The sequence below is a fragment of the Salvelinus alpinus genome, chromosome 19 (genome assembly GCF_045679555.1).
Source record: "Salvelinus alpinus chromosome 19, SLU_Salpinus.1, whole genome shotgun sequence".
Classification (NCBI taxonomy): Eukaryota; Metazoa; Chordata; class Actinopteri; order Salmoniformes; family Salmonidae; genus Salvelinus; species Salvelinus alpinus.
The window spans coordinates 5,923,170-5,949,887 of NC_092104.1; the positions used below are offsets into that span (position 1 = coordinate 5,923,170).

At 47.0% G+C, this 26,718-nt stretch overlaps 1 protein-coding gene across 3 annotated transcripts in view; it reads left to right on the forward strand.

Moving 5' to 3' along the window:
* Positions 1–26,718, forward strand: part of LOC139544921 (BMP-2-inducible protein kinase-like) — a 96,396-nt gene that overhangs the window by 20,296 nt on the left and 49,382 nt on the right. For all 3 annotated transcript variants that reach the window (XM_071352122.1, XM_071352123.1, XM_071352124.1), the window contains exons 2-4: positions 18,171–18,289; positions 25,308–25,413; positions 25,683–25,825. In XM_071352122.1, the coding sequence (XP_071208223.1) occupies positions 18,171–18,289; positions 25,308–25,413; positions 25,683–25,825 (368 nt within the window). The remainder of the gene's footprint in view (positions 1–18,170; positions 18,290–25,307; positions 25,414–25,682; positions 25,826–26,718) is intronic.

Here is a 26,718-nt window from a genome sequence, read left to right on the forward strand (position 1 = left end):
TATGTGAACAGTGATTGAGTTCGTGAAAGTATTCAGACCCCTTGACTTTTTACACATTTGCTCCCCCCGTCATCAATCTACACAATACCTCATAATGACAATGCAAAAACAGGTAATTTTTTTTATTTTTAATGTACGTGTTTTAAAAATAAAAAACTATCACATTTTACATAAGTATTCAGACCCTTTACTCATTACTTTGTTGAAGCAGCAATTACAGCCTCGAGGCTTCTTGGGTATGACGCTGCAAGCTTGGCATATTTTGCTCAGCAGATCCTGTCAAGCTCTGTCAGGTTGGATGGGGAGTGTCGCTGCTCAGCAATTTTCATGTCTATATCCAGTATTGTTCAAGTCCGGGCTCTGGCTGGGCCACTCAAGGGCATTCGGAGACTTGTCCTGGAGCCACTCCTGCATTGTCTTGGCTGTGTGCTTAGGGTCGTTGTCCTGTTGGAAGGTGAACTTTCACCCCAGTCAGATCCTGAACACTCTGTACTTTGCTCATCTTTCCCTCAATCTTGACTAATCTCCCAGTCCCTGCCGCTGGAAAACATCCCCACACCATCAGACCAGAGAATCTTGTTTCTCATGGTCTGAGAGTCCTTTACGTGCCTTTTGGCAACCTCCAAGCGGGCTCTCATGTGCCTTTTTACAGAGGAGTGGCTTCCATCTGGCCACTAACATAAAGGCCTGATTTGGTGGAGTGCTGCAGAGATGGTTGTCCTTCTGGAAGGTTCTCCCATTTCCACAGAGGAACTCTAGAGCTCTGTCAGTGACCATAGGGTTCTTGGTCACCTCCCCGACCAAGGCCCTTCTCCCCCGATTGCTCAGTTTGGCCAGGCGGCCAGCTCTTCGAAGAGTCTTGGCGGTTCCAAACTTCTTCCATTTCAGAATGATGGAGGTCACTGTGTTCTTGGGGACCTGCAGTAATGTTTTGGTACCCCATCCTCAGATCTGTGGTTAGACACAATCCTGTCATGGAGCTCTACGGACAATTCCTTCGACCTCATGGCTTGGTTTTTGCTCTGACATGCACTGTCAACGGTGGGACCTTTTATATAGACAGGTGTGTGCCTTTCCAAATCATGTCCAATCATTTGAATTTACCACAGGTGGACTCCAAGTTGTAGAAACATCTCAAGGACGATCAATGGAAACAGGATGCACCTGAGCTCAATTTCGAGTCTCATAGCAAAGGGTCTGAATACTTATGTAAAGGTATTTTTTTGTTGAGGACTAATAAATATGACCCTGATATACAGTACCAGAAGGATAATCGGCTATCAAGTGCTCAGCATATGTAGTAACTTCTTCAAGACTTGGAAAAGCATTCCAGATGAACCAGGTTGAGAGAATGCCAAGAGTGCAAAGCTGTCAAGGCAAAGGGTTGCTACTTTGAAGAATCTAAAATATATGTTTTGATTTGTTTAACACTTTTTTTGGTTACTACATGATTCAATACGTGTTATTTCATAGTTTTGATGTCTTCACTATTATTCTACCATGTTGAAAATGGTAAAAATAAAGAAAAACCCTGGAATGATTAGGTGTGTCCAAACTTTTGACTGGTACTGTAAAAAGAGGCCAAGGTAGGTAGTTTGTGTGAACGAGGACGAGCAAAAGTTGTCCAAGTCCCTGCTTCTGGAGGCGCGTGGCCTAACTAGTGCTTCATTCTTGCCTTTCACACTTGCCAGACAGGAGTTTGTCCGGCAAATTGAGTTGTGGGAGAAATGAGGTCAGTCGAGTCTGTTGGTCGAATGGAGGCTGAGGCTGGCATACCTCGCCGTCGTGCGTCAGCTCGGAGCAGTTTCTCTGGCGGTTTCGTTGTTAAAACACCCAGTGTTTCCATATTGCAGCTCAGACCGTTCTGATTGGAGCACCTGCACTTGTTACTGTTCATTTCAGGTTGTGTTCCTGATAAAGTCGATTTGAGTTGGGTCTGTTTTTTATTCAGGTATATATATTTTTTACCTTTACCTCTCTCTTCTCTCCACTACAATACTGAATTAACTGATGTATTGCAAGAGCAGTGCATAACCTGGGTCGACACAGCATAACCTGGGTCGACACAGCATAACCTGGGTCGACACAGCATAACCTGGGTCGACACAGCATAACCTGGGTCGACACACGCATGAACCTGGGCTCGACACTAGCATAGACCTGGGTCGACAACAGCATAACCTTGAGTGTCGACAACAGCATAACCTGGGTCGATCTACACGCACTAACCTGGGTCGCACCCAGCATAACCTGGGTCGCACACAGCATAACCTGAATCTCTCCACTCCCTGACATTTAAGCTGGATCTGAGAGGATGGAGGTTGACCGTACACTCAGTCAAGTCTCTAAAAGGCTGTCTAACACACTGAGTCAGCTGGCAGGGGCGGTCTTACACCGTCCCTCCCTCCCTCCCTCCCGTCCCTGCCCTGGGCCCTGCGCCATCCCTCCCTCAGCAGCCCCAAGTCTTGTCTAGTAGGTATTTCATCAGAAGAAGTCATGATGTCCTAAAATAACAGTCCCTGTTAGGATCACAATTCTACTTGTGTGTGTGCTACAGAAGTGTTTCACAAACCTCTTTCCGGAGTACCCCCCTCACCCCCCCCCCTCACCCTAGCCAGTCCAATGTTCCTTGATGTACTCCAGAACTAACACACAGCTAAATGATTGTGATGATCAGGTGACTAAATCAGCTGTGCTAGTGTACTGGAGTAGAGGTTTTGAGAAACAGTACTGCTCTATTAGACTGTCCCCGGGTAGACCTGAACACAGTTTTAAACGTGTGTACTGGAGTAGAGGTTTTGAGAAACAGTACTGCTCTATTAGACTGTCCCCGGGTAGACCTGAACACAGTTTTAAACGTGTGTACTGGAGTAGAGGTTTTGAGAAACAGTACTGCTCTATTAGACTGTCCCCGGGTAGACCTGAACACAGTTGTTTTAAACGTGTGTAAGTAAGCATTTTCACGGTAAATTGTAAATGTGATTTGTATTCTCCTCCCATGTGATGCCATGAAGTTGTCTAAAATCATATCTAATGTTATTTGTCACATGCTTCGTAAACAACAGGTGTAGACTAACAGTGAAATGCTTCGTAAACAACAGGTGTAGACTAACAGTGAAATGCTTGGTAAACAACAGGTGTAGACTAACAGTGAAATGCTTTGTAAACAACAGGTGTAGACTAACAGTGAAATGCTTCGTAAACAACAGGTGTAGACTAACAGTGAAATGCTTCGTAAACAACAGGTGTAGACTAACAGTGAAATGCTTCGTAAACTACAGGTGTAGACTAACAGTCAAATTCTTACTTACGGGCCCTTCCCAATAATGCAGAGATTTTTTATCGGATGTATTTATTTAATATATTAACGAGGAATAAATCGAAAAATAAAAACAAGGAATGAATACTCTTAAGTCAGTCAGACTAACCTGTTTAAAAAAAAAAAAATATGCTACGGGACTATTTTATCTCTGGGCTCCAATGCCTCACCACTACCCTGTCGGTCTGATTTAGTATATGGCCGGATTATGTTTTTTTTTTTTTTACATGGCCTTCTCAAACTAAATATCAAGCTCTCACTACTGCACATCTGTTTAATATCTCATTGATGCCAAGTTGCCAACAGCCAGGTGCTGACGACTCTGGCCCACTTGAATTTGAAACATTTTATTTCATTTTTTTTTTTTTTTAAACACTTCCTGGGGATTGAATGATTAGTTAGTTAGCTGATTGCCTCGAACTCTCTCTGAACCTAGCAAGAATCTCAGGCTAGATGCTAGTGCCATCCCAGAGCCGTAGACAGTGTCATCCTCTCTCTCTAGGTTCATAAATATCTGACCTAAAACCAACCACCTCCCTTTATCTTCTAGTCATGGTCACTACCGACTTGGAGGGAAAGATGGGAAGAGTAGGGCTAAGCTACACAGTGGTAGTACTCCTGACTTGTTTTGGCTAATTTAAGGATCAAAGGGATGGTGAGCCCTGTTTTTTTTTTATTTAAGTGCTCATAGTTTCCATGTTTCTCCAACCTATCCCCGAGTACCCTCAGCTATCTAGTTCTACATGTTTGATCTATTCAGAACTAGCACACCTGATTCAACTACCGAAAGGCTTGATGATTAGTCCCCCCCCCCCCCCAAAAAATGATATCAAGTCACCTTGTATTGGAATACTTCAAGTAAGTGGAACTGGCTGGTTGGGGTTATCTGAGGAAAGGTTTGGAAACAATGGAATTAATAAATATATAGTCAAGTGTCGTAAACAATCAGTCATAGGTCTGTCATAAGTGATGTCATAAGGTCCCACCCCACACTTTGGGTCTTGTGACATTGGTCTAGAGCTCATTATTGCATGCCAGTGGTCCTATGGCAAATATAATTTCCTTGTAAAAGCATGGTTGCTTGTTTTGAGGCAGTCTACTCGTGGAAGTTTATAGAGCAGGGTCGGAATAACAGGAGGCTCTTTTTAAAACACGAGAGCCAGTGTCTTTTCAAAACCCACAAACCACGAGGCCACAATGCGTTCTTCTCTTATTACATAATGTATGACATTCTTTTTAACAAATTAGCAAGCTAGACCAATTAAATGTTGGATAAACAAGCTTTTATACAGAACACATCTGAATAGTTTAATGAACAGGTGTTTTTATTTTTTTTAAACAGAAGACAGAATTACCTAGCCTGGTTCGTCAAACCTGACAAAAAAAAAATAACTGAAAGAATGTTTCTCCTCATCAAAGGGCTTCTGTTGATTCCAGAACGCCTGGAAAGTTCCAGAGAGAATGACAAGTCAGCGCCATGTTCTGTTGGGGGAGATGTATACGCTCCTGGTGCAGAATCTCTCAACTGCACACCAAAAGCAAGCTGCGCTCTATTTTTAGACCGACAACCTAGAACGCAGATATATTTTGTGAACATCATTATGTGGTGTAACTTTGGTAGACTCGGGGGGGGGGGGAGTGATTTTTAAGCTGTGTTCTTAACATATACTTACTAGCCTGAAGTGAAGTGGGCTACAGAGGAGAGCCTTGATGTTAGTGAGTGGGAAATAAATATCCATATCCGCACATGAAGGAGACCACAGGGTGTGTGGTGTAGATCCTAGACCTGTGTGTGTGTGACAGAGGTGAATACAATCCATTACAAAGTGAAAGCTTAGTAATACACAGTAAACACTGTACTGAGTAGGCTCGGGCAGTATCCAGATTGTCATACCGACCTTGTGCTGTCCTGGGATATTTAATTAATACTGGCACTGAACACAAGGGGAGCTATTTTCAAACTCCACTGAGCCTCTGTTATCTGAAGGTTAGCAATGCTAACAAGTACATGTAAAATCCCATCGAAAATGCTAGCTAAATGCTAATGAGCGCAACATTTTATACAGTCTCAGACACACAATGTCTGCAGGACAGACATTTTAGCTCAGTTATACAAGTAACAAAAAAAATGCTACTCACAGTTTGCGGTACGCCCAAAACAAATATTAGACAGCAAGGCTCTTGATCCAGAAGGGCATTCTCTGTTCTCTACCAAGAGAAGCTTGATTTTGCAAGAAGCTAACCTCTTAGCTAGATAACTAGCTACTAAATTAGCAAACCAAATACAGAGCATTTATCACATTTGAGACAGTTAACTCCTCAATAGTTATAAGATAGAGCTGGCAAACATTTAGATCACGTGCAGGGGGGGTGGGAGTACTGGGGGAGTGATGAGTGGGGGAGGGTGGGGAAGTGATGAATGGGGGAGGGTGGGGGAGTGATGGTGGGGGAGTGATGAGGGTGGGGAGTGATGAAGGGGGAGGGTGGGGAGTGATGGTGGGGGAGTCTTGAATGGGGGAGGGTGGGGGAGTGATGAATGGGGGAGGGTGGGGGAGTGATGAATGGGGGAGTGATGAATGGGGGAGTGATGAATGGGGGAGTGATGAATGGGGGAGTGATGAATGGGGGAGTGATGGTGGGGGAGTGATGAATGGGAAGTACTGGGGGAGTGATGAGGGGGGGGGGAGTGATGAATGGGGGAGTGATGGGTGGGGGAGTGATGAATGGGAAGTACTGGGGGAGTGATGAATGGGGGAGGGTGGGGGAGTGATGAATGGGGGAGGGTGGGGGAGTGATGGTGGGGGAGTGATGAATGGGTGGGATTAAAGTTTCACATGTGGGGGCGTCATTTCTCCGATGAACCCTGAGAGAGGGAGGGGGGCGTCTGTTCTCTGATGAACCCTGAGAGAGGGAGGGGGGCGTCTGTTCTCTGATGAACCCTGAGAGAGGGAGGGGGGCGTCTGTTCTCTGATGAACCCTGAGAGAGGGAGGGGGGCGTCTGTTCTCTGATGAACCCTGAGAGAGGGAGGGGGGCGTCTGTTCTCCGATGAACCCTGAGAGGGAGGGGGGGGCGTCTGTTCTCCGATGAACCCTGAGAGAGGGAGGGGGGGCGTCTGTTCTCCGATGAACCCTGAGAGAGGGAGGGGGGGCGTCTGTTCTCTGAACCCTGAGAGAGGGAGAATTCCATAACAGAAAACACCATGTCATCATCAATGACATCATGCATCAGATGGATGAAACTATCTGCTTCATGCCTGAACAGAACACACACCATCTGTGTTTGTCTCTTTATGAAGCTACTAAAGCCTTTTACAATCTTCCTGTTCCCCCCCATTTCCTTATTGGGTTTCTCTTTTCTACTCCTCCTCTTGCTTTGGCAGCCCTGACAGTCCGTTGGAATCGTAATCCCGTTGGTTGTATTCCGTTACGCCTACTGTGTGGGTGTTGTGAAGCAGGCCTGTCATTAGTGGGGAATTTTCCCATCTGTGCTCTAGATTCAGGGACCATGACCTTACCCGGCCTCCACTAAAGCCCAGGCTGAGCCATGACCTCACCCGGCCCGCCACTAAAGCCCAGGCTGAGCCATGACCTCGCCCGGCCCGCTACTAAAGCCCAGGCTGAGCCATGACCTCGCCCGGCCCGCTACTAAAGCCCAGGCTGAGCCATGACCTTGCCCGGCCCCCTACTAAAGCCCAGGCTGAGCCATGACCTCGCCCGGCCCGCTACTAAAGCCCAGGCTGAGCCATGACCTCGCCCGGCCCGCTACTAAAGCCCAGGCTGAGCCATGACCTCGCCCGGCCCGCTACTAAAGCCCAGGCTGAGCCATGACCTCGCCCGGCCCGCTACTAAAGCCCAGGCTGAGCCATGACCTCGCCCGGCCCGCTACTAAAGCCCAGGCTGCACCATGACCTCGCCCGGCCTCCACTAAAGCCCAGGCTGAGCCATGACCTCACCCGGCCCGCTACTAAAGCCCAGGCTGAGCCATGACCTCGCCCGGCCCGCTACTAAAGCCCAGGCTGAGCCATGACCTCGCCCGGCCTCCACTAAAGCCCAGGCTGAGCCATGACCTCACCCGGCCACCACTAAAGCCCAGGCTGCACCATGACCTCACCCGGCCCGCTACTAAAGCCCAGGCTGAGCCATGACCTTACCCGGCCACCACTAAAGCCCAGGCTGAGCCATGACCTCACCCGGCCACCACTAAAGCCCAGGCTGCACCATGACCTCACCCGGCCCGCTACTAAAGCCCAGGCTGAGCCATGACCTCACCCGGCCACCACTAAAGCCCAGGCTGCACCATGACCTCACCCGGCCCGCTACTAAAGCCCAGGCTGAGCCATGACCTCACCCGGCCCGCTACTAAAGCCCAGGCTGAGCCATGACCTTACCCGGCCACCACTAAAGCCCAGGCTGAGCCATGACCTCACCCGGCCCGCTACTAAAGCCCAGGCTGAGCCATGACCTCGCCCGGCCTACTACTAAAGCCCAAGCTGCAGCCATGACCTCACCCGGCCCGTTACTAAAGCCCAGGCTGAGCCATGACCTCGCCCGGCCCGCTACTAAAGCCCAGGCTGAGCCATGACCTCGCCCGGCCCGCTACTAAAGCCCAGGCTGCACCATGACCTCACCCGGCCTCCACTAAAGCCCAGGCTGAGCCATGACCTCGCCCGGCCACCACTAAAGCCCAGGCTGAGCCATGACCTCACCCGGCCCGCTACTAAAGCCCAGGCTGAGCCATGACCTCGCCCGGCCTACACTAAAGCCCAGGCTGCACCATGACCTCACCCGGCCCGTTACTAAAGCCCAGGCTGAGCCATGACCTCGCCCGGCCCGCTACTAAAGCCCAGGCTGAGCCATGACCTCGCCCGGCCCGCTACTAAAGCCCAGGCTGCACCATGACCTCACCCGGCCTCCACTAAAGCCCAGGCTGAGCCATGACCTCGCCCGGCCTCCACTAAAGCCCAGGCTGAGCCATGACCTCACCCGGCCCGCTACTAAAGCCCAGGCTGAGCCATGACCTCACCCGGCCCGCTACTAAAGCCCAGGCTGAGCCATGACCTCGCCCGGCCCGCTACTAAAGCCCAGGCTGAGCCATGACCTCACCCGGCCCGCTACTAAAGCCCAGGCTGAGCCATGACCTCACCCGGCCCGCTACTAAAGCCCAGGCTGAGCCATGACCTCGCCCGGCCTCCACTAAAGCCCAGGCTGCAACGTCAGCTCCCCTCCTTTTCTTTCCTCTGGGCTTGACACACACACACACACACACACTTCCCCTGAGATTTTTTTTCATCAGCGCTGGCCAAGGTAGCAGAGATTTGGTTTTGTGACCTTCTCAGTTGTTCGACGTCTGGTGCCTTGTTAAAAGGACTTTTTACTTAAAAATGCATGAAAGAATAAAATGACTCTCCTCTACCTTCACTCTGCTGCTGATTATTTTAGAGGGCACTTTGCCTTGAACACGATTACATTGTTAATCTGGGTAAGATTATACTGTGCCTTCAGAGAGTTATCATACCCCTTGATTTATTCCACTTTTTGTTCTTACAGCCTGAATTCAAAATGGATTAAATAACAATTCTCACCCATCTACACACAATACCCCATAACCACAGTGAGATTTTTGTTGAAATGTTAAATGTATTGAAAATGAAATGCAGAAATATCTCAATTACATAACTATTCACACCCCTGAGTCAATACATGTTAGAATCACCGTTGGCAGTGAGTACAGCTGTGTTGTCTTTGCACACCTGGATTATACACATTAGTTGATTGTTTATCATTGCTAGACAGCCATTTGCAAGTATTACAATAGATTTTCAAGCCAATTTAAGTCAAACTGTATCTACTCGTGAATATTCAATGTTGTCTTGGTAAGCAACTCCAGTGTATATTTTTTGGCCTTGTGTTTTAAGTTATTGTCCTGCTGAAAGGTGGATTAGTCTCCCAGTGTCTGTTGAAAAGCAGACTGAACCTGGCTTTCCTCTAGGATTTTGCCTGTGCTTAGTTCTATTCAGCTTATTTTTATCCTAAAAAACTCCCTAGTCCTTGCCTATGACAAGCATATCCATAACATGATGCAGCCACCACATGCAGTAATTTTACTTTAGTGCCTTATTGTTAACAGGATTCATGTTTTGGTATATTTTTATTCTGTACAGGCTTCCTTTTCACTGTAATTTAGGTTAGTATTGTGGAGTATCTAGAATGTTGTTGATCCATCCTCAGTTTTCTCCTATCACAGCCATTAAACTCTGTATTTTAAAGTCACCACTGGCCTCAGGTTGGAATTCCTGAACAGTTTCCTTCCTCTCTGGCAACTAAGCTAGGAAGGACTCCTTTATCTTTGTAGTGACTGGATGTCACCATCCAAAGTGTAATTAATAACTTAACCATTTCAAAGGGATATTCGATATCTGCTTTAAAAAATAAAAAAAAATCTACAAATAGGTGCCCTTTGCAAAGCTGTCATCAAGGCAAAGGGTGGCTGATTTGAAGAATCTAAAATCTATTTTTTTTGCTTACTACATAATTCCATATGTGTTGTTTTGATGTCTTCATTATTATTATACAATGCCTGTATACAGCCTCTCCCGTTGTGCTATTTACAAACAAACGTGACTGGCTCAACTGTTCTGGGGAACTATGGGAAGCTTCATAATGTGACTGGCTCAACTGTTCTGGGGAACTATGGGAAGCTTCATAATGTGACTGGCTCAACTGTTCTGGGGAACTACGGGAAGCTTCATAATGTGACTGGCTCAGCTGTTCTGGGGAACTACGGGAAGCTTCATAATGTGACTGGCTCAACTGTTCTGGGGAACTATGGGAAGCTTCATAATGTGACTGGCTCAACTGTTCTGGGGAACTATGGGAAGCTTCATAATGTGACTGGCTCAACTGTTCTGGGGAACTATGGGAAGCTTCATAATGTGACTGGCTCAACTGTTCTGGGGAACTACGGGAAGCTTCATAATGTGACTGGCTCAACTGTTCTGGGGAACTATGGGAAGCTTCATAATGTGACTGGCTCAGCTGTTCTGGGGAACTACGGGAAGCTTCATAATGTGACTGGCTCAGCTGTTCTGGAGAACGTGATCTGCTTTAGCTCCTGATGTATTGCACAATTTGAATGCAGGTTACTTAAAAAGTAGCTACAAAAACTTAAAAGAACGTTATTCAACGGTATTAAAAAAAAAAACATCTCGTGGCTATTTCCAAATACCCCTGTAATACGGTATACCGCCCAAGCCTAGTTGCCGGGACCAATCTCCTGTACAGAGGCTTCCTTTTGTCCAGACACACACACACACACACACACTCACACTCACACTCACACACATCTCTCCAGCAAATTGGTACGCAGGGTACAAAGCCCCCTAAGAAATCATCCGTCCTGAGGCACTCTGGGAGAATAATGGACTCTATAGCCGCTGCACTTCCGTGGTTGGCATGGCAGAGTGTGTGAACTAAAGCAACAGAGCTTTGATTTTAGTGAGAACCTGATCCTGATCCATATGGCTCCCGTCAGAGAGGGAGAGACCGGCAGGCTCGGTAGAGAGCGAGCGTTTGGTTATTTAGTTAATTGGTTATTTTCTCGCTGTCAGAATTTGCAAATAATAGTCCTCTGTCCTTTTTTCTTTCATTTTCAATACTCCCTGATTGACTAGCTTTCCTTTCAGTGATTATTAGCGAGCTGGACACGGTCAATAAACTGTGTGAATGTAGGTCCGTTATCATTCTACAGTTTTAATTTGGTTTGAGTCATTTTAAAGTATGTTGAGTTTGTCCGTATGTCCCCCCCCCCCACCCCTAAACACAAAAAATATGTGACCCGTTACAGGAAACTAGGCCTATGTCGCAGGTCACTACTTCACAGGAGAGACGTTTTGAACGTTAACAATTTTTAAAAATCAAAATGCATTCTCAAACGTGAACTTTCATGTGCCTTAATAACAGACTTGTATGTCATCTGTAAATACTAATACAATTGTTAAATTACTAGCCTACTTGGTTTAGCCACAGAAAAAGTTAGCAACATTCCTGCTAGCTGATTGGCTGAGATGATAATGACTGGGCTGGACGTGCCGAGAGATGAGTTTGAGCAGGTCAGTATGTCTAGGTAATCCTGTCTAATGTAGATTAAAAAATAAATAAATGCAGTTGCATAGTAAAAGTGCATAAGTGTTGCTCTCCACTTTCTGGAGGACCGAGTTTTGAAATCAGTGGAATTAGAGTATGATAGCTAAGGAGATGGAGAAAACACCTGTCACCGGATTACATCTTCAAACCTAAGGGCAACCATGGCATCCGACAGGAGACGCGCCCGTCAATGAATGATAGTCTAGCTAGCTACATTTTCAGATATTGTTTACCTACCTGCAGATTCATGCAGGGTAGTAACGTCATGAGTTGGGATAATGGTTCATTGTTTAGCTAGCTAGCTACATGTCTTAACAAAAGACTCCACTATGCAAGTAACTATTTCGGGTACATTCATAAATTCAGTCTCTGCTCCGATTTCAGAGCACTCTCGTCTGAGTGTGACGGAGCGAAGAATAACTGATGAATTTACAAACGCTCAACACCTGTTGAATATGGCCGGTGTCAGTAAACGCAAAAAAAGTGTAATTTAAATTGTTGCCAGCAGCACAGTTAGTCACCAACACTCTAGATAACATGAAACAGCCGAACCAGCTCTGCTAGGGTGAGTAAAATGGTCAGAGTTTGGGTGGGGGCTAAAGCTTAAGAGGGTGTGAATAACGCTGAATGGGTGTAGACAAAGAAGAGCTCTCCAGTAGGTACCAAAACATTCCAAGGACATTTTCTCAAAAGTGAGGTTACAAGTTTATCAACTTTCAAAGCAGCATTTCTTTCCCATTTGTTCCTCAAATACAGTGTATGATATACCATTTTCTAGCTCTGTGTCTCTGCTTCTATCCAATGTAAAAAAAAAAAATGTAAAAAATATCAAAATTTGCTTCATAAGACCGAAAACAAGGTGGTCGGTCACCATATTATATACAGTGTTTACCATATATGTCTTGCTCTCTCTCACTCTATAACTCGTTGTATTCAGGACAGAAAGTTAATTTCTTTGCCACATTTATTTGCAGTTTTACTTAGTCTTATTACAAACAGGATGTATGTTTTTGAATATTTTGTATTCTGTACTGACTTCCTTCTTGACTGGGTGGTGTAATTAATAACTTCAGCATGCTCAAGGGGATATTCAATATCTGCTTTTTAATATATATTTTTTTACACATCTACTAATGGGTTCCCTTCTTTGCGAGGCATTGGAAAACCTCCCTGGTCATTGTGGTTGAATCTGTATTCACTACTCGACTGATGGACCTTACAATTATCTGTATGTGTGGGGGATGCATGGATGAGGTAGTCATTAAAACATTTTTTAAACACTTATTGCACCCAGAGTGAGTCCATGCAACTTATTATGTAACTTGTTAAGCACATTTTTACTCCTGAACTTATTTAGTTTTGCCATGACAAAGGGGTTGAATACTTATTGACTCAAAACATTTCAGCTTTTCATTTTTAAAATTAATTTGTAAAAACATAATTCCACTCTAACATTATGGGGGTAATGTGTGTGTAGGCCAGTGACACATCTCAATTAAATCAGTTTTTTTTAAATTCAGTCTGTAACACAACAAGATGTGTAAGTGAAGGAGTGTGAACACTTTCTGAAGACACTGTGTAGTGCACTACTTTGGACCAGAGCCTTATGGGTCTTCATAGGGAATAGGATACCTCATAGGGAATAGGATGCCTCATAGGAAATAGGATGCCTCATAGGGAATAGGATGCCTCATAGGGAATAGGATACCTCATAGGGAATAGGATGCCTCATAGGGAATAGGATACCTCATAGGGAATAGGATGCCTCATAGGGAATAGGATGCCTCATAGGGAATAGGATGCCTCATAGGGAATAGGATGCCTCATAGGGAATAGGATGCCTCATAGGGAATAGGATACCTCATAGGGAATAGGATACCTCATAGGGAATAGGATGCCTCATGGGGAATAGGAGGCCTCATGGGGAATAGGAGGCCTCATGGGGAATAGGAGGCCTCATGGGGAATAGGAGGCCTCATGGGGAATAGGAGGCCTCATGGGGAATAGGAGGCCTCATGGGGAATAGGAGGCCTCATGGGGAATAGGAGGCCATTTCAGACGCTACAGGTTGTTATGAGAAACCCTTGGGCCCAGTTGGTTATAACAGGCTGCATCAGCAGAGCAAAGCAGTCAAAAATGAACAAAAAAAAACCCTATGCCAACAAACCGGTTTGGTTTCTGCTGACTAACTGTTGTTGGTAGTAAAGTACAGATTATTTCCATTTTTAAGGTGCCTTTCCTGTAAGGTGCCTTTCCTGTAAGGTGTCTTTCCTGTAAGGTGTCTTTCCTGTTAGGTGCCTTTCCTGTTAGGTGCCTTTCCTGTAAAGGTGCCTTTCCTTTTAAAGTGTCTTTCCTGTAAAGGTGCCTTTCCTTTTAAAGTGTCTTTCCTGTAAAGGTGCCTTTCCTGTAAAGGTGCCTTTCCTGTAAAGGTGCCTTTCCTGTAAAGGTGCCTTTCCTGTAAAGGTGCCTTTCCTGTAACAACTATTTAGTGTTTCGTTACTGCATGTGAAACTAGGCCTAAGTACTGTAACTGAAGAACGTCACCCAGGCTTTTCTGGAACAAACACCATTATCCAAATAATCATGTCATACAGGGAAGAACAATGAAGCTGCTCATAAAAAAAAACACTAGTTATATTTACCCCAATACATCCTTTCTGTTCATATTCAGAACAGGAAGTGACCACGAGATAGCGTACGTACTGTCAAGAGTTCAGTCAAGATTTGATTAGTGTCGCTCTCGGGTTTCGACTGCGGCGTTTTGTTGAGTTCCCACTCGGCACAGCTTGAGTTGAAGAGGACTGGGTTAACGTTTTGATGATCAGATTCCCAGAATGCACTTTCTATTGGACTGCAACCCATCTATAGTCAGAAAATAAGAACAGTTTCCCAACACGGATAATGATGGCGATAAGTCTCTAGCAGGCTGTGTTTAACGTTAAGTCAATTTTAATTTCACTTAGGCTAACTCAATTCACTTTAATTAAAGGTTGCACCTTCCTCCCTGCATTTAACCCTGACATACTTTGTTGTCATGATGATGAGGTTAACCTGCTCTGTTGTTGTGGTGATCACGTTAACCTGCTCTGTTGTCATGGTGATTAGCGTATATCCAGAGGGTGTCTGGCTTCTCTAATGTATTAACCGCTGTTCTGTGTGGCTCTGGGTACCTAATAACACGGTGGGGGGGTGTGGCTCTGGGTACCTAATAACACGGTGGGGGGGTGTGGCTCTGGGTACCTGATAACACGGTGGGGGGGGGGGGGTGGCTCATCCCCTCATTAAATCAGAACAGGCCTTCATTATCTTATTAGCTTATCACTGCTTTATCATGTACAGATGAGAAGCAGTGGTGATTCCCCCTGAGCAGACTGTAATGAGTCAGTGGTGATTCTCCCTGAGCAGACTGTAACGAGTCAGTGGTGATTCTCCCTGAGCAGACTGTAATGAGTCAGTGGTGATTCTCCCTGAGCAGACTGTAATGAGTCAGTGGTGATTCTCCCTGAGCAGACTGTAACGAGTCAGTGGTGATTCTCCCTGAGCAGACTGTAACGAGTCAGTGGTGATTCTCCCTGAGCAGACTGTAACGAGTCAGTGGTGATTCTCCCTGAGCAGACTGTAACGAGTCAGTGGTGATTCTCCCTGAGCAGACTGTAACGAGTCAGTGGTGATTCTCCCTGAGCAGACTGTAACGAGTCAGTGGTGATTCTCCCTGAGCAGACTGTAACGAGTCAGTGGTGATTCTCCCTGAGCAGACTGTAACGAGTCAGTGGTGATTCTCCCTGAGCAGACTGTAACGAGTCAGTGGTGATTCTCCCTGAGCAGACTGTAATGAGTCAGTGGTGATTCTCCCTGAGCAGACTGTAATGAGTCAGTGGTGATTCTCCCTGAGCAGACTGTAATGAGTCAGTGGTGATTCTCCCTGAGCAGACTGTAATGAGTCAGTGGTGATTCTCCCTGAGCAGACTGTAACGAGTCAGTGGTGATTCTCCCTGAGCAGACTGTAACGAGTCAGTGGTGATTCTCCCTGAGCAGACTGTAACGAGTCAGTGGTGATTCTCCCTGAGCAGACTGTAACGAGTCAGTGGTGATTCTCCCTGAGCAGACTGTAACGAGTCAGTGGTGATTCTCCCTGAGCAGACTGTAACGAGTCAGTGGTGATTCTCCCTGAGCAGACTGTAACGAGTCAGTGGTGATTCTCCCTGAGCAGACTGTAACGAGTCAGTGGTGATTCTCCCTGAGCAGACTGTAACGAGTCAGTGGTGATTCTCCCTGAGCAGACTGTAACGAGTCAGTGGTGATTCTCCCTGAGCAGACTGTAACGAGTCAGTGGTGATTCTCCCTGAGCAGACTGTAACGAGTCAGTGGTGATTCTCCCTGAGCAGACTGTAACGAGTCAGTGGTGATTCTCCCTGAGCAGACTGTAACGAGTCAGTGGTGATTCTCCCTGAGCAGACTGTAACGAGTCAGTGGTGATTCTCCCTGAGCAGACTGTAACGAGTCAGTGGTGATTCTCCCTGAGCAGACTGTAACGAGTCAGTGGTGATTCTCCCTGAGCAGACTGTAATGAGTCAGTGGTGATTCTCCCTGAGCAGACTGTAATGAGTCAGTGGTGATTCTCCCTGAGCAGACTGTAATGAGTCAGTGGTGATTCTCCCTGAGCAGACTGTAATGAGTCAGTGGTGATTCTCCCTGAGCAGACTGTAATGAGTCAGTGGTGATTCTCCCTGAGCAGACTGTAACGAGTCAGTGGTGATTCCCCCTGAGCAGACTGTAACGAGTCAGTGGTGATTCTCCCTGAGCAGACTGTAACGAGTCAGTGGTGATTCTCCCTGAGCAGACTGTAACGAGTCAGTGGTGATTCTCCCTGAGCAGACTGTAACGAGTCAGTGGTGATTCTCCCTGAGCAGACTGTAACGAGTCAGTGGTGATTCTCCCTGAGCAGACTGTAATGAGTCAGTGGTGATTCTCCCTGAGCAGACTGTAATGAGTCAGTGGTGATTCTCCCTGAGCAGACTGTAATGAGTCAGTGGTGATTCCCCCTGAGCAGACTGTAACGAGTCAGTGGTGATTCTCCCTGAGCAGACTGTAATGAGTCAGTGGTGATTCTCCCTGAGCAGACTGTAATGAGTCAGTGGTGATTCTCCCTGAGCAGACTGTAATGAGTCAGTGGTGATTCTCCCTGAGCAGACTGTAATGAGTCAGTGGTGATTCTCCCTGAGCAGACTGTAATGAGTCAGTGGTGATTCTCCCTGAGCAGACTGTAATGAGTCAGTGGTGATTCCCCCTGAGCAGACTGTAATGAGTCAGTGGTGATTCCCCCGGAGCAGACTGTAATGAGTCAGTGGTGATTCCCCCGGAGCAGACTGTAACGAGTCAGTGGTGATTCTCCCTGAGCAGACTGTAACGAGTCAGTGGTGATTCTCCCTGAGCAGACTGTAATGAGTCAGTGGTGATTCTCCCTGAGCAGACTGTAATGATGCCCTACTGCGCTGTCACAGGAATGACAAAATCCCATCCGATCTAGAATAGTACTATCAGTGTTCACACGTGTACTTGCCTCCTACTGTGGTCAGTCCGTCTCCTCTATGAATAACATTGTGCACCAGTCCTACACTGACACTGCTTTGTGAACACGGACCCTGACTGGGGCCCTCTCTCCTCCTGACCCTGACTGGGGCCCTCTCTCCTCCTGACCCTGACTGGGGCCCTCTCTCTCTCCTCCTGACCCTGACTGGGGCCCTCTCTCTCCTCCTGACCCTGACTGGGGCCCTCTCTCTCCTCCTGACCCTGACTGGGGCCCTCTCTCTCCTCCTGACCCTGACTGGGGCCCTCTCTCTCCTCCTGACCCTGACTGGGGCCCTCTCTCTCCTCCTGACCCTGACTGGGGCCCTCTCTCTCCTCCTGACCCTGACTGGGGCCCTCTCTCTCCTCCTGACCCTGACTGGGGCCCTCTCTCTCCTCCTGACCCTGACTGGGGCCCTCTCTCTCCTCCTGACCCTGACTGGGGCCCTCTCTCTCCTCCTGACCCTGACTGGGGCCCTCTCTCTCCTCCTGACCCTGACTGGGGCCCTCTCTCTCCTCCTGACCCTGACTGGGGCCCTCTCTCTCCTCCTGACCCTGACTGGGGCCCTCTCTCTCCTCCTGACCCTGACTGGGGCCCTCTCTCTCCTCCTGACCCTGACTGGGGCCCTCTCTCTCCTCCTGACCCTGACTGGGGCCCTCTCTCTCCTCCTGACCCTGACTGGGGCCCTCTCTCTCCTCCTGACCCTGACTGGGGCCCTCTCTCTCCTCCTGACCCTGACTGGGGCCCTCTCTCTCCTCCTGACCCTGACTGGGGCCCTCTCTCTCCTCCTGACCCTGACTGGGGCCCTCTCTCTCCTCCTGACCCTGACTGGGGCCCTCTCTCTCCTCCTGACCCTGACTGGGGTCCCCTCGCCTGCTGAGTCTGTGTGTGTGTTCAGGCTCCTTGTTCCCGTCAGACCACTTCAGGGAGCAGAGTTTGTTATGCAACAAGGATGCCATAGTAGGATACTTCTTTCTCCTGGCCCGTCAACAGGTCTTTGAAGCCTCCTGTTCGGTCCACTAATGAGAGAGAGAGAGAGAGAGAGAGACACACCCAGGAGCACGTGGACTGTGTGTGTGTGTGTGTGTGTGTACTCAACATGTGTATGATGCTAACTGTTCTCCTCCTGGCTCCTCTCTCCAGGCGGTTTCTCCGTGGTGTTCCTGGCCCGGACACAGAGTGGCATGCGCTGCGCTCTCAAGAGGATGTACGTCAACAACGTGCCTGACCTCAACATCTACAAGAGAGAAATCACTATTATGGTGAGTGAGAGACTGGGTGTGTGTGTGTTTTTTGCACCTTAACAAGATTGCTTGATTTTAGGTCTGTGACGGTCATTGCATTTTGGATGACTGTGATTGGCCAGCCAAATCAAATGTTTTATTTATAAAGTCCTATTTTTACATCAGCAGATGTCACAAAGTGTTTATACAGAAACCCAGACTAAAACCCACAAATGATCGTGGTCACCGTAAAGCTGTTCAACCCACATTTTCTCCGCTCCTGACTGCATGTGCTGCCATAAAACTATGATGAATACAACAGGCGTCCCCATTCCAGTCAGTGATGGCATAATGTGTCGGACCGGCCGGACATCGTGAGTGTACCAATGGGAGCAAAGCAGGAAGCAAAAGCCAGAAGTGTACCCATCAGTATGTGCTGTGATTTTAGTTACTACATTTTCTTTTTATTCAAGGCAACGGACATTACAGGGACACATCAGTTTAAAAAATATATGTTTTTAACTTTTATTTAACTAGGCAAGTCAGTTAAGAACTAATTCTTATTTACAATGACGGCCAAACCCAGACGACGTAGGGCCAATTGTGCTCCACCCTATGGGACTCCCAATCACGGCCGGATGTGATTCATCCTGGATTCGAACCAGGGACTGTAGTGACGCACTGTGATGCAGTGCCTTAGACCCCTGCGCCATCTCGGGAGCCCAGTTAGAGGTAGACTCAGAGAAATGACGGCACAAAATAAAGAGCATAGTGGAATCGATTTCCGCTACAACTAACGAGCGTTGAAATGCGAGGCTTGATTTCTCCTCTGTTTTGGTCCCTGTACCTCCCGTGCAGATACTGTGTGAGAGCGAAGTCTTGCATCTCGCTCATCTCAATATCTGCGTTTCTGCTCGTGGCAACGTCATTTAGCTGAGTCTACCTTTAAAAAAAACAACAACATTTGAATGAACATTCTACATTAGCGTGGAACCTCGCTTGTTTCAGCGAAGGAGCAACAACGTTTCATCACGTTAAGGCTGTTAGCGCAGAAAGGGACTCAACAACGTTTCATCACGTTAAGGCTGTTAGCGCGGAAAGGGACTCAACAACGTTTCATCACGTTAAGGCTGTTAGGCTGTTAGCCTGTTAGCGCAGAAAGGTACTCAACAACGTTTCATCACGTTAAGGCTGTTAGCCTGTTAGCGCAGAAAGGGACTCAACAACGTTTCATCACGTTAAGGCTGTTAGCGCAGAAAGGGACTCAACAACGTTTCATCACGTTAAGGCTGTTAGCCTGTTAGCCTGTTAGCGCAGAAAGGGACTCAACAACGTTTCATCACGTTAAGGCTGTTAGCGCAGAAAGGTACTCTACAACGTTTCATCACGTTAAGGCTGTTAGCGCGGAAAGGTACTCAACAACGTTTCATCACGTTAAGGCTGTTAGGCTGTTAGGCTGTTAGCCTGTTAGCCTGTTAGCGCAGAAAGGTACTCAACAACGTTTCATCACGTTAAGGCTGTTAGCGCAGAAAGGTACTCAACAACGTTTCATCACGTTAAGGCTGTTAGGCTGTTAGGCTGTTAGGCTGTTAGGCTGTTAGGCTGTTAGGCTGTTAGCCTGTTAGCCTGTTAGCCTGTTAGCGCAGAAAGGTACTCAACAACGTTTCATCACGTTAAGGCTGTTAGCCTGTTAGCCTGTTAGCGCAGAAAGGGACTCAACAACGTTTCATCACGTTAAGGCTGTTAGCGCAGAAAGGGACTCAACAACGTTTCATCACGTTAAGGCTGTTAGCGCAGAAAGGGACGCAACAACGTTTCATCACGTTAAGCCTGTTAGCCTGTTAGCGCGGAAAGGGACTCAATCGCATGAATGCCGTCAGCTGTTCGTTCCACAATTTTATAATAAAAAAAAAAAACGGTTATGACATTTTATTTTAATGATGGTTTTCATCCGTAACCGTTGGTAATACAGTAATTGTGACAGCCCTAGCTTGAATTTGTCTAATGTTTTACGCCATCCAGAAAATCTACTCGTTATATGAACTGAATTAACTCTAAGAGAGTAGATGAACATGTCGTTTTTTTACTTTGAGTTTGTTTGTAACTCAACAGCTAGTTTTTTTCTGTGGGGTGTGCTGACTTAAACCGTGAGTAACATGTACACTACCATTCAAAAGTTTGGGGTCACTTAGAAATGTCCTTGTTTTTGAAAGAAAAATATTTTAAAATAACATTTAAATTGATCAGAAATACAGTTTAGACATTGTTAATGTTGTAAATCACTGTTGTAGCTGGAAACAGCAGATTTTTTTTTTAATGGAAAATCTACATAGCTGTAAAGAGGCCCTTTATCAGCAACCATTACTCCTGTGTTCCAATGGCACGTTATGTTAGCTAATCCAAGATGCTAATTTTAAAAGGCTAATTGATCATTAGAAAACCCTTTTGCAATTATGTTAGCACAGCTGAAAACTGTTGTCCTGATTTTAAAGAAGCAATAAAACTGGCCTTTAGACTAGTTGAGTATCTGGAGCATCAGCATTTGTGGGTTCGATTACAGGCTCAAAATGTCCATAAACAAAGACCTTTCTTCTGAAACTTGTCATTCTATTCTTGTTCTGGGAAATGAAGGCTGTTAAGAAACATAAGATCTCATGTAACGCTGTGAACTACTCCCTTCACAGAACAGAGCAAACTGGCTCTAACCAGAATAGAAAGAGTGGGAGGCCCCGGTGCACAACTGAGCAAGAGGACAAGTACATTAGTGTCTAGTTTGAGAAACAGATGCCTCAAGTCCTCAACTGGCAGCTTCATCTCAACGTCAACAGTGAAGAGGCGACTCCGGGATACTGGCTTTCTAGGCAGAGTTGCAAAGGAAAAGCCATATCTCAGACTGGCCAATAAAAATAAAAGATTAAGATGGGCAAAAGAACACAGACACTGGACAGAGGAAGATTGGAAAAAAAGTGTTATGGACAGACTAATCTAAGTTTGAGGTGATCGGATCACAAAGAAGAACATTTGTGAGATGAAGAAAAGATGCTGGAGGAGTGCTTGGCGCCGTCTGTCAAGCATGGTGGAGGCAATGTGATGGTCTGGGGGTGCTTTGGTGGTGGTAAAGTGGGAGATTTGTACAGCGTAAAAGGGATCTTGCAAAATGGAGTGATAGCCTTCCTTCTTCAACGCCATGCCATACCCTGTGGACGGCGCTTAATTGGAGCCAATTCCTCCTACAACTGGACAATAACCCAAAAGCACAGCTCCAAACTATGCAAGAACTATTTAGGGAAGAAGCAGTCAGCTGGTATTTTGTCTGTGCTGGCCACTCCATTTATAGTCTCAGGTTCTCAACCCTATTGAGCTGTTGTGGGAGCATCTTGACCGTATGGTACGTAGGAAGTGCCCATCAAGCCAATCCAACTTGTGGGAGGTGCTTCGGGAAGCATGGGGTGAAATCTCTTCAATGCTAACCATGTGCTAACCATGTGTATGTGACCAAAAAAAAATGATTTCTCTTCGGAAAGTATTCCAAGTTTTCCACATTTTGTTAGGTTACAGCCTTACTCTAAAATAGATTAAAAAATAATAATAATTCTCAGCAATCAACCTGTAATGAGAAGGTGTAAACAGGTTTTTAGAAATGTTGGCTGAATTATATAAGTATTCAGACCCTTTACTCAGTACTTTGGTGATGCTCTTTTGGCAGCGATTACAGCCTCGGGTCTTCTTGGGTATGACGCTACAAGCTTGGCACTCCTGTATTTGGGGAGTTTCTCCCATTCTTCTCTGCTGATCCTCTCAAGCTCTGTCAGGTTAGATGGGGAGCATCGCTGCACAGCTATTTTCAGGTCTCTCCAGAGATGTTCGATCGGGTTCAAGTCCGGAGTCTGGCTGGGCCACTCAAGGACATTCAGAGACTTGTCCCGAAGCCACTCCTGCATTGTCTTGGCTGTGTGCTTTTGGTCTTTGGTGAATCTGCACCCCAGTCTGATGTCCTGAGTGCTCTGAAGCAGGTTTTCATCAAGGATCTCTCTGTACTTTGCTCTGTTCATCTTTCCCTCGATCCTGACTAGTCTCCCAGTCCCTGCCGCTGAAAAGCAACCCCAAGGCATGATGTTGCAATCACAGCACATCCTCCTGATGTGACACTTTGCATTCAGGCCAAGGAGTTCTGTCTTGGTTTCATCAGACCAGAGAATCTTGTTTCTCACGGTCAGAGTCCTTTTAGGTGCCTTTTGGAAAACTCCAAGCGGGCTGTCATGTGCCTTTTACTGAGTGGCTTCCGTCTGGCCACTCTACCATAAAGGCCTGATTTCGTGGAGTGCTGCAGAGATGGTTGTCCTTCTTGAAGGTTCTCCAGAGGAACTCTGGAGCTCTGTCAGTGATCGTCTGGTTCTTGGTCACCTCCCTGACCAAGGCCCTTCTCTGACTGCTCAGTTTGGCCGGGCGGCCGGCTCTAGGAAGAGTCTTGGTGGTTCCAAACTTCTTCCAATGATGGAGGCCACTGTGTTCTTGGGGACCTTCAATGCTGCAGAAATGTTTTGGTACCCTTCCGCAGATCTGTGCCTCGACACAATCCTGTCTCGGAGCTCTACGGACAATTCCTTCGACCTCATGATTTGGTTTTTGCTCTGACATGCACTGTCCACTGTGGGACCTTATATAGACAGGTATGTGCCTTTCCAAATCATGTCCAATCAATTGAATTTACCGCAGGTGGACTCCAAGTTGTAGAAACATCTCAAAGATGATCAATGGAAACAGGATGCACCTGAGCTCAATTTCAAGTCTCATTGCAAAGGGTTTGAATACTTATGTAAATAAGGTATTTCTGTTTTATTTTTAGAAAATGTGCAAAACATAAAAAAAAATGTCTTTGTCATTTTGGGGTAGTATGTGAAGATCGAGGAAAACAATTAATTTAATCCATTTTATTTTCTATTTTTAGAATAAGGCTGTAACGTAACAAAATGTGGAAAAAGTCAAGGAGTCTGAATACTTTATAGAATGAACTGTACAGATACGCGCACACACCACACACACACACACACACACACACACACACACACACACCGTGTGACCTTCTGGAACCCTGGCGTTATGACTTCTTGACTGTGACGTGGCTGTAACTGTGACGTGGCTGTAACTGTGACGTGGCTGTAACTGTGACGTGGCTGTAACTGTGACGTGGCTGTAACTGTGACGTGGCTGTAACTGTGACGTGGCTGTAACTGTGACGTGGCTGTACCGTAGATGTGGCTGTAACTGTGACGTGGCTGTACCGTAGATGTGACGTGGCTGTAACTGTGACGTGGCTGTAACTGTGACGTGGCTGTAGAGATGTGGCTGTAACTGTGACGTGGCTGTACCGTAGATGTGACGTGGCTGTGACGTGGCTGTAACTGTGACGTGGCTGTAACTGTGACGTGGCTGTAACTGTGACGTGGCTGTACCGTAGATGTGACGTGGCTGTACCGTAGATGTGGCTGTAACTGTGACGTGGCTGTAACTGTGACGTGGCTGTAACTGTGACGTGGCTGTAACTGTGACGTGGCTGTAACTGTGACGTGGCTGTAACGTGGCTGTAACTGTGACGTGGCTGTAACGTGGCTGTAACTGTGACGTGGCTGTAACTGTGACGTGGCTGTAACTGTGACGTGGCTGTAACTGTGACGTGGCTGTAACTGTGACGTGGCTGTAACTGTGACGTGGCTGTAACTGTGACGTGGCTGTAACTGTGACGTGGCTGTACCGTAGATGTGACGTGGCTGTAACTGTGACGTGGCTGTAACTGTGACGTGGCTGTACCGTAGATGTGGCTGTAACTGTGACGTGGCTGTACCGTAGATGTGACGTGGCTGTAACTGTGACGTGGCTGTACCGTAGATGTGACGTGGCTGTGACGTGGCTGTAACTGTGACGTGGCTGTAACTGTGACGTGGCTGTAACTGTGACGTGGCTGTACCGTAGATGTGACGTGGCTGTACCGTAGATGTGGCTGTAACTGTGACGTGGCTGTAACTGTGACGTGGCTGTAACTGTGACGTGGCTGTAACTGTGACGTGGCTGTAACGTGGCTGTAACTGTGACGTGGCTGTAACGTGGCTGTAACTGTGACGTGGCTGTAACTGTGACGTGGCTGTAACTGTGACGTGGCTGTAACAGTGACGTGGCTGTAACAGTGACGTGGCTGTAACTGTGACGTGGCTGTAACTGTGACGTGGCTGTAACTGTGATGTGGCTGTAACTGTGACGTGGCTGTACCGTAGATGTGACGTGGCTGTAACTGTGACGTGGCTGTACCGTAGATGTGACGTGGCTGTACCGTAGATGTGACGTGGCTGTACCGTAGATGTGACGTGGCTGTACCGTAGATGTGACGTGGCTGTACCGTAGATGTGACGTGGCTGTACCGTAGATGTGACGTGGCTGTAACTGTGACGTGGCTGTAACTGTGACGTGGCTGTAACGTGGCTGTAACTGTGACGTGGCTGTAGATGTGACGTGGCTGTAACGTAGATGTGACGTGGCTGTAACGTAGATGTGACGTGGCTGTAACGTAGATGTGACGTGGCTGTAACGTAGATGTGACGTGGCTGTAACGTAGATGTGACGTGGCTGTACCGTAGATGTGACGTGGCTGTAACTGTGACGTAACTGTGACGTCGCTGTACCGTAGATGTGACGTGGCTGTAACTGTGACGTAACTGTGACGTGGCTGTAACTGTGACGTGGCTGTAACTGTGACGTGGCTGTAACTGTGACGTGGCTGTATTGTAGATGTGAGGTGGCTGTGACACACTGGGACAGGACGTGACACACTGGGACAGGACGTGACACACTGGGACAGGACGTGACACACTGGGACAGGACGTGACACACTGGGAGAGGAATGCCCAATGTCCTCCATCTACAGTAGATTGAGGGAACAAAAAACAATTTAATCAAGTTTTAGAATAAGGCTGGAATGTAACAAAAATGTGGATTAAGTCAAAGGGGTCTGAATACTTTCCGAATGCACTGTATCGATCTCTTAGAATGTCCTTCTTCTCTGCAGAAAGAGCTGTCAGGTCATAAGAACATAGTGAACTACCTGGACTCTACCATCAACTCAGTAGGGGACAGTGTCTGGGAGGTCCTTATCATCATGGAGTACTGTAAAGGTAGGTGTTTTGGGTCCCCCCCTCTTCCATTTTAATACAATTGTTCGGTCCGGTAATGTCATTTTTTATTTATTGAACATACAGATATGGGACAAATATACTTCAGAGTTCAACAAACAGACCTGTGATTTTCTTTTTTTCTTATTGACCCTGGATTGTAACTTTAAACATTCTCTTTCTCCTTCTCTCTCTCACCCACTACCTCATTCATCCCCCTCTCCTTCACCCCCCTTTCTCCTCCCTTCTCCTGTCTCTTCTCCCCCTCCTAGCTGGTCAGGTAGTGAAGCAGATGAATCAGCGTCTCCATATTGGGTTTACGGAGCCGGAGGTGTTGACCATCTTCACTGATACCTGTGAGGCCGTGGCCAGGCTGCATCAGTGTAGGACCCCTGTCATACACAGGGACCTGAAGGTAAGGAGAAGACACACACTCTCTCACACACACACACACACACACACACCTCATACACAGGGACCTGAAGGTAAGGAGAAGACACACACTCTCTCACACACACACACACACACACACACCTCATACACAGGGACCTGAAGGTAAGGAGAAGACACACACTCTCACACACACACACACACACACACACACCTCATACACAGGGACCTGAAGGTAAGGAGAAGACACACACACACACACACACACACACACACACCTCATACACAGGGACCTGAAGGTAAGGAGAAGACACACACACACACACACACACACACACACACACACACACACACACACACACACACACACATCAGTGTAACACACCTCATACACAGGGACCTCAAGGTAAGGAGAAGAGACACACACACATCAGTGTAACACACCTCATACACAGGGACCTCAAGGTAAGGAGAAGAGACACACACACATCAGTGTAACACACCTCATACACAGGGACCTCAAGGTAAGGAGAAGAGACACACACACATCAGTGTAACACACCTCATACACAGGGACCTCAAGGTAAGCCTGGAAACAGACATTCTCTCCTCTTCCTCTGTCCTTCTCGCTCCTCTCTACTCTCTCCTTGACCACATCATTTGTGTTTCTCTGTTCTGTATATTTTTCCTTCTACTCATTGTCCACCTCTCAATGCTCCTCTTCCTCTGTCATATTCTCTCTTCCTCTTCATCCTTGACCTCTTCTCCCCCTCCTCTTCTTAACATCTCCCACAATGCTCTTATCCTTAATTCCTTCCCCCCCTCCACCTTTCTCCATATTTCTTCATCTTCCTAACACTGGGGGTCTCCCCAGCCTGTCCTAACACTGGGGGTCTCCCCAGCCTGTCCTAACACTGG